Genomic DNA, 8,433 nt, shown 5'->3' with positions numbered 1-8,433 from the left:
TAACAGATTATGAAATTGAGCAGGCCTTATTCATGATGCATCCGGACAGATCTCCGGGGCCGGATGGTTTCACAGCTGGCTTTTATATCCGTCACTGGAATTTATTGAAAGGTACTGTATGTTCAGCGGTAAGGAATTTTCTGGAGGGAGGTACTATGCCTGATATTGTTAACTCGACTGTCTTAGTTCTCATACCGAAAGTTAAGAATCTGCAGGACTTTTCTCAGTACCGTCTAATCTCTTTGTGCAATGTGCTTTATAAGCTGGCCTCAAAAGTACTAGCTCTAAGATTGAGACCTTTTCTTGAGGGGTTAATCTCGAAAGGACAAAGTGCTTTCGTCCCTGGCCGTATAATGTGTTACTAGCCTATGAGTGTGTCCATTATTTGATAAGGAAAAGAGGAAAAGTTGCTGCATGTGCGGTAAAGTTGGACATGGCAAAAGCCTATGATCGTGTGGAGTGGTCGTAGTTGAGAGCGATTATGAGTAAGATGGGTTTTGCTGTGCAATGGATTGATAGAGTTATGGCATGCGTGGAGACTGTTTTTTTTTTTTTTTTGAAAAGAAAGGGGTTGCCCCCCGCCCCAACTTTTATTAAAGCCAAGGCAACCACAGCATAACCATACTGTTTAACAACTCTCGGCCACAGCCAAAAGTAGCTGCCACAGAACACACATCAGGGTCTTAAAGCTACTGCCCTATTACATCTCTCACAGAGAGTTTCATTGAAAGGTAGATAGACTAATATATGTTTCATTTCTCAGCTAATCCAGGCGATTCTAAGCAATTCCCCTCTTCGACGATCCAAAAGCCTTAAGCACCGGAGAAGTAGAGCACCCTGGACCTCTGAACATAAGATCTTCCACTGCCTGATTGTTGCCCCCAATCCAACACACATCGCATATCTCGCCATCTTCGCCCCTGAAAGACAAAGCCATTGCGCAAGCGCCATAAGCACCACGAGGTAGCAGACGTGGCAACATTAATAGCTTCACATTGTTTTTTCTTCTTCCAGAAGGAAGATAGAGATTCAAAAGACCTAGGAGTGGTTATGTTGAAAGATTCAGCAATCACAGCCCAAATTTCAGTTGCAACAATGCAGTCAAACATTAGATGTTGAATGGATTCAGGTTCAGCACAAAACACACAAGTCTTATCTTCAACATGTCTTCTTTTGGCAAGGTTATCTCTAGTCAAGCTTTTGTTATTATACATCAGCCACAAGAAAGCATGGATATTCGGGGGGACTTTAATCTTCCATATGAGATCCCTGATCTTAGAGGAAACCCCACCAAAGTTAATCAACTTGTATAAAGATTTAACAGAATATTGACCATTCGATTCCAAGCCCCAGACAGGGTTATCTGACTGGTCAGATAAGGTAGTTTGTTTAACCAAGTCAACTAACATGTTCCATTTGTGTAGCATGGACTCATCCACACACCTTCTGAAGGTTAGGCGCAGTTGTACCCCATCCCAAACCTGGGATAAGGTGACATCCTGTTGTTGACAGATATCATACAAATCCCAAAATGCAGTTTTAAGGGAGCATTCCCCGACCCACGTATCATGACAAAAAGCAATGTGTTTACCATTCCCAGGGTTCCATCTCCAAAAGTTTTTTTGCAGCAGCAAAAGCCTAGGAGATGCTCTTCCAAAATGGAGATCCCAAGGCAGGTTTAGCATAGAAGATGTTTGGTTTGTCAGTAACATATTTAAAGCAAAGCAGTTTTTTCCAATCTCCCTCCCTCCCATCATAGAATCTTTTCCCCCATGATGCCAGGAGAGCCATATTAAACTCCCTGAGATTAGGGACACCCAAACCACCAAACTCTTTCCTCCGGACCACAAGGCCCCAGTTAGCTAAGTGATATTTATGAACATCCCCCACATTGCCCCAAAAAAATGAGACATTTGGGAGGTAATCATGTCAATGGCCCACTTGGGGAATTTCATCATGGCCTTGAGGTATGAGGGGATACTAGCGATACAAGTGGTTAGTAAGATAAGCTTGCCCCTATAAGACAGGAGCTTGCCTAGCCAGCCAGCAATATTCCTAATAATTCTGTCAATAATAGGTTGTAGGTCTTCCCTTCTAAGTTTTCTAAAATGCAGGGGCACACCAAGGTACTTGAAGGGAAATTCACCAAATTGACAGCAAAAAATCTGGGAAAATTCTTTGGACATAGCATCAGAGACATGAATGGTATGTAAATCACTCTTATGAAAATTGGTTTTTAAGCCAGAAAGCTTTTCAAAACAGGTCAGAATCCATTTCAAATTCTTGGCATATTCCACAGAATCCTGAATAAACAGGATGGTATCATCTGCATATTGTAAACTAACCACCCCACCAGGGATGGCGTGTGGGAGAAGCCCACCAATCAGCCCATTATTGACAGCTTTCACCAACATCTTAGAAAAGACATCCGCCACTAAGTTAAATAGGAGAGGGGAGTGAGGGTCACCCTGTTTCAGCCCTTTTTTCCCCACAAAGTGTGGCCCATTAGTGTCATTAATTCTAACTTGGAAAGTTCCATTTTTCAAGATACTGAGAACCCAAGGAACCCATTTAGCCCCAAAGCCTCTAGAAAGAAGCATTTCCTCCAGAAAATCCCAACTGACTCTATCATATGCTTTCTCATAATCCAGTTTGAGAATCAAACCACTGGATTTAGATCGATGGACCTCATGAATAACCTCATGGGCCATCACCACACTCTCCAAGATAAACCTCCCTTTGATAAATGTAGTCTGGTTGTGTGAAATGATTTTGTCACATATGGGGGAAACCCTAGTATTCATAGCCTTGGAAAAGATTTTCATAGCACAATTACTAAGACTAATAGGTCTGAAGTTTTTCATCTCCCTAGCCTGTGGAGTTTTAGGAATAAGGGTGATGATGGCATAATTAAGCTTATAGATATCCAAAACCCCATTCTCAAAGTCTCTGACCATCCACATAAAGTCGCTTTTAATTAGATCCCAAAACTTTTGATAAAAAAGGAAGGATAGCCCATCAGGACCAGGAGCTCCACTGGCATATGAGCTCATAATTGCTTCTTTGATCTCCTCCTCAGAAAATGATCTCTCCAAGTCTCTCCGCTCATTTTCACTAATCATTTCTGCCTCAGACCAAAAACCAGGTCCTAAGTGTAAATCTGGTTTAGGTTCATAATCAAATAGATTTTTGTAAAAATCAGTAGCTACTCCCATCATGCTTTCAGTAGAAGTCACAGGTCCAGAAGGGCCCACTAATTCAGATAGATGGTTTTTCCTATGCCTGTGATTAGCCAGGGCTTGGAAATAGGCATTGTTACGGTCCCCTTCAAGAATCTTCATGTCTCTAGATTTCTGCCACAAGGCAGTTTCCTCTTTTTTCCAAATCTCTTCTAGTTCTGCTTCAAAAGCTTTCATTCGATCATGATTAGCAGCAGACAACTGCTGGGATTCGAATAAAATGTCAAGCAGATCAAACTCCATAAGGAGGGCTTTTTTCTTTTTTCTTAAAGTAGCATCAATATTAATTTCCCAGCCTTTTGTCTTCTTCCTAAGCAGTCTAGTTTTGGATAACCAGTTATCTACAGAGGAGGTAGAGGAAGAAGCAGCCGCCCAGGTCTCATGAACCATCTGGTGGAAGCCTGGTTGTGACAACCACCATTTCTCAAAATGAGACATCTTGAGACTGGATGATTTCCTCCCCCAGTGTCAAGCACTAGGGGAGTATGGTCACTCCCTACCCTAGGAAGAGCAGTCAGGGACGACATCGGGAATTGAGAGTCCCAGTCTACAGAGGCAAAAACTCTGTCCAACACAGCAAAGATAGGGTTATCTTGATTATTGGACCAAGTATACCCCCTATTAGAGATAGAAATCTCCAGCAATCCCCATCTATTTATCCAATCATTAAAAAGGAAGGTAGTATGATGGTTAACTAACCCGCTGCTCTTTTCACTCTCATTCCTCACCAGATTGAAATCACCACATATTAAAGTAGGATATGATGCAGAGTCTAAGATATCATGAAGTTTAGCAATAAAATCCATTTTAAACTCTGGGTACGCAGAGCCATAAACTATTACCAAAATGCCACGCAAAACCATTCTCTTTGTTTTTAACAGTGGCTTTAATGGAAAACTCATGATTAACAAAACCAATGGATTCAAATAAACTTTTCCTCAGACCCAAAAGGATCCCACCAGCAGTATTAACAGCAGGTAAGTAATGCCAATCAAAATTATTAGTCCTATCAATAGCTTTGAGGAAACCCTCAGAAATAATTTCTCTCTTAGTCTCTTGAAACCAAATAAAATTAGGGTTGGCACTGAACTTTCCTGGATTGACCAAGACCTCTAATATTCCAAATAAGCCCTATCATTCTAAGAAACTTTGAAAGGGTGGGACAGACCACAAGGCCTTAATTTTGTTAAGACATTTGGAGTTCTCCTCAAGGCATAAGCAGTGCCCACTGGCTTGAGAGAGCAATCATCCAAAGGGGTCCCAAACAAATCATCACTATCTAATTCAAGATTATCTGGAAGAACGATTTCAAGGTTACCATTGGCAAAAGCCAAACATCTCTCTTTTTCCCCAGCAATTAAATCATCAATAGTTTCATGCCTATCAGCATCATCACCCCCAATGCATAAATCAGTTTTACTCATTTGATCTAGCAAAGTACTATGATCAGTGTTAGTGAAGGATTTACCTTTGAAGGTTTTAGGAATTTCCAAGTTCTGCTTCCTCTTGTAAGTTGCAGCTTTCTCCATAACATTCACATTACTATGCCCCCTAGTAGCAGGTTTCCGAGTCAGCACCGGCCCCCATTTGTTTTTCTCATTGACAAGCCCTTGATCCTGATAATGGTCATGGGTTTCCAGCGGTGATCTCTTCAAAGAGATATTTTGTATGGCCTGGACAGCTTCAGAAGGAAGAGTTTCTAGATCATCACTCTTGGATTCATCTTCATCAGACTCACAAAAGTCTACAGATCTAAGGATGCTCTCACAATACTCCATACTCTCAATCTTACCATCAGATTTGTGTATCCCACCAGCATACCCCAAAAGGGTTTTTGCTGGGGTGAGGTTTAAAGATCCAGAAGGATACACATCTCCAGATTTGATCCCTTTCCCATCTACAGTTTGCTCATCCTTATCAGCAACAGCACACTCCAGAATGAAGTTTTCATGCTCAGAATCAGAGCAAAACATGCCAGCCTGATGCCCTTTCTGTTTGTTCTTATCTTGCTTAGCCAGATTAGCCTTATCAAGCTCATCACTTGCCTCCTCACTATCTAACAAGTCATCAGATAAGCCATCCTTCTGAGCATTCCCACTTACATCTTCCTGTCCCTTAGCTGCACCTTCACCTTCCATATCCTCATCATCCTCAATGTCAATGACAGAATCAACACCACCCACTTGCTCAAAGCCCTCAACAGTGAATCCCAGTAAAAATAACTTCTTCTTCATCTCAATAAGTCTCTCAAATGGAATTTTTGTAGGATCCCTGCAGGCAATTTTGATTCTAACATTCTCAAAGAGTCCTAAACATACCATTCCAGTCCACATCAGTGAGCACTCCAAACAAAGAAGCAATCTGAGCAAAAAACTTTCCATGTGCACCACTTAGGAGGGATTCCTTCAGTTAAAACCCAAGCCTCAATAAGTTTTCCTAAAGGTTCACATGCCCCTTTCCATTCAGTTAGTGTAACAGACACATCCTGAGGCAGAGAAAAAATAGGCAATTCAATAAGATCTTCAACTTTTCTCCAAGGAGGAAATCTCACTAGGAATGTCTTACTAGACAAGCCCCTAATATGCCAAGGCCACTGTCGCAGAAAGTAGCAGTCAGAAGACTCAGCAAAATCTCTTTGTCCACATCACCTTTAAGAATATTAACTACAACACAGTTTTGAAAGTTCAGCCAGTTGGATTCATTTGCAACAGGGACATCTACATGGTAGAAACCAAGACCATTTGCTCCACTACCAAAATAGGCAACGGTTGGTTGAACCCTAGTCCATGCCGCACAATTGTTCACGTTGTGATTCTGCTGACAGATAAAGCATGTTTTTGGCTTGATACAATTTCCAACATAATGTCCTGGGCCTCCACAGTTGAAATAGATCATGTCCTTATATCGAGGATCTAGGACTTGTTCCATCTCCACCTCCACTGACTGAGAAGATTGTACCTGGGATGAGGCAGCCGTAGAGGCTGTGGATCTGGTAGGTTTTTGTGCCGGCGCCAGATCCTTCGAGGTTGGGACAGATGGCTGCCTACTCCCTCCTTGCGAACTGGCTCTCTGCGTGGCAGCCTTCGAAGGGCCGCCAGTGCCAGCTCCCGCACCAGCATTCCTATGATCAGACATCGCCAAACCTTGCTTCACAACTGCTGCGAAAGAGAGGGATCCGGGGCCCAAACCCTCCCTCGAAACCTTGATGGTCCTTGGAGGTGGATCAAAGATGCGGCAAGGGGCAGGATGGCAATCAGCGGCTGTGAAGGAGCGGGAGGCGATCAGATCCTTCCGGATCCAACAAGTGAATCCAGAGGAAGGGGGTTAGTTCTAGGTGGTGGGGGGTGGAATGAGCCAGAGTTGGCCAAAGTGCTCTTCTATAGTTTCTAGGTCACCGTGCATACGCGAACGCGTAACCTGAAAATGTGTTTTCCCACCAGGGTCACGAATTCTGAACTTGGGACCCGCCACGACCAGATTATCCATATTTGGTAGGGAGGACGCTTTTTGGCTCGTCGTCTCGTTGTTCAACAGGCTAACGCCCGAATTCGAATTAATCACAGATTTAGAGGCCGAAGAAACGGCAACAGCATCGGTAGATTCAATCAGCATATCGGGGGAAACCCTAGTTTTACCTAAATCAACTGATTGGATTACCACATTTTCCGTTGAATTTTTGGATCGATCCCTCCGCGAACGCAGAGCTAGCAAGCGAGAAAGAAATGCAGAGGACAGGCGAATCGAATGCATACCTCCCTCTCCCGGCCAGGGAGGGGGGTCGATGGCGCGGCGCCGGCGTGGGATGGGCAGGGGTGTCGGTCCCTTCACTGACGGCGGCCGGGGAGCTGCACCCCCGGTGGAAGGAACTTCGGCGGAATGCTGGCAATCCCCTCCACCGACGGCGGCCTGATGTTGAGCCGAGAAGGGTTCGCCTTCTTGAAGAACGCCCACTTCGCCGCCTGCTCTGGATCCGACGATTCCGCCTCCTGAATCGCCCAGAACAGGTGCTCCACATCCATGGAGCCGTCGTCTCCGATGAAGCGCGCGCGCTCAGCGAAGTTCGCATAGCGAAGGATGTCGAGGTGGATGTCTCCCCACTCCTCCCGGTTGGGGAAGCGCCCCAGCACCTCCCGGCGCATCTCCCGACGAGCCTCCGGTGAGTTGGGGTCGATCTCGGGCAGCGGAGCCGCCCCCGGCAGCGGAAGCGCCCGTGGCTCCGCCACTCGAGTCGTCGGCGCAAGTTGACGGATCCGTAGCCCACGGCGACGCGCCCCCGCCATGAGAGTTGGTAGGTGGAGGCTGGGGGTGGGGAGAGCTCGAATTGATGCGAGGTAGGTGGAGAGGGCGAGTGGATCGGGGATTTTGTCTTGCTCTGTTCTCGTCGCCCGAGGAAGGGGAAGGGGGAGGGTGGGAGCGACACGCCATCGGGGATTTTTGAATTTTTTTTTTGGAAACTATTTCTTTCTCTGTTAGAGTTAATGGGAACTATTCTGAAGTTTTCAAGCCAACACGGGGTATTACAGAAGGCGATCCTATTTCGCCATATTTATTCCTTCTCTGTGCTGAAGGTTTTTCTTGTATGTTAAAGAATTATGGTGCAGGACATTTATGAAAGGGGGTGAGAATTGGTATCCATTGCCCTTGGATATCTCACTTGTTGTTTGCTGATGACTTGTTTGGTATTTACACAAGCAACAACTGAGGGTGCTCACAGATTGCAAGATGTGTTGGAACAATATCGTATGGGTTCCGGGCAAATGGTGAATAAACACAAATCGGCTATATTTTCCAGTCGCAATGCAGATGAGGCTATGAAAACGGTGGTTCATCAAAATACGAAAATTCCCACGGAAGCCTTGGTGGAAAGATATTTGGGACTTCCTACGGCTGTGGGAAGATCCTCTAATGAGCACTTTGATCATATTGTGGCTACTATCAAGAAACTTGTTACAAGTGGGCGCCAAAATTACTAAACAATGCACGCCGTGAGGTATTGATTAAATCAATTTGCCAAGCTATTCCGACATATTCCATGAGCTGTTTCAAGCTTTCCAAGAAGTTGTGTAAAAAGATAATAGCAGCAATTGCCCGGTTCTGGTGGGGGGAGATGAGACCAAAAGGAAGATGCATTGGGTCAAATGGAAGGATCTCACTATACCCAAAGTATGCGGTGGCATGGGTTTCAAAGACTTCG

The 8,433-nt window shown here is 44.7% G+C and overlaps 1 protein-coding gene across 2 annotated transcripts; it reads right to left on the bottom strand.

The window, feature by feature from the left end:
- Positions 1-588: 588 nt before the first annotated feature.
- LOC120968225 (uncharacterized) lies at positions 589-7,667 on the bottom strand. 2 transcript variants are annotated; one of them, XR_005762472.2, is made up of 2 exons: positions 6,992-7,667; positions 589-920 (listed from the first exon to the last, which is right to left on the bottom strand). XR_005762472.2 is itself a non-coding variant. In XM_040394807.3 (2 exons), exons 1-2 carry the CDS (start codon positions 5,618-5,620, stop codon positions 760-762), a joined length of 1,074 nt encoding a protein of 357 aa, XP_040250741.1. In that variant the 5' UTR covers positions 5,621-6,581; the 3' UTR covers positions 589-759. The 2 variants fall into 2 exon arrangements, 1 of the variants encoding a protein (XP_040250741.1); XM_040394807.3 differs by lacking the exon at positions 6,992-7,667 and adding an exon at positions 4,708-6,581.
- Between the last annotated feature and the right edge of the window lie 766 nt (positions 7,668-8,433).

Source organism: Aegilops tauschii, chromosome 7 (assembly GCF_002575655.3).
Source record: "Aegilops tauschii subsp. strangulata cultivar AL8/78 chromosome 7, Aet v6.0, whole genome shotgun sequence".
NCBI classification, from domain to species: Eukaryota; Viridiplantae; Streptophyta; class Magnoliopsida; order Poales; family Poaceae; genus Aegilops; species Aegilops tauschii.
This window is presented reverse-complemented; position numbering and strand designations above follow the sequence as displayed.

Bases quoted from the DNA above. Each gene is read 5' to 3' on its own strand.
- LOC120968225 (XM_040394807.3), bottom strand. From the start codon at position 5,620: ATGGAAAGTTTTTTGCTCAGATTGCTTCTTTGTTTGGAGTGCTCACTG. The intron at 921-4,707 runs GTAAATCCTTCA...TTTGTCTTTCAG, and splicing joins AATTCCTAAAACCTTCAAAG to GGGCGAAGATGGCGAGATAT.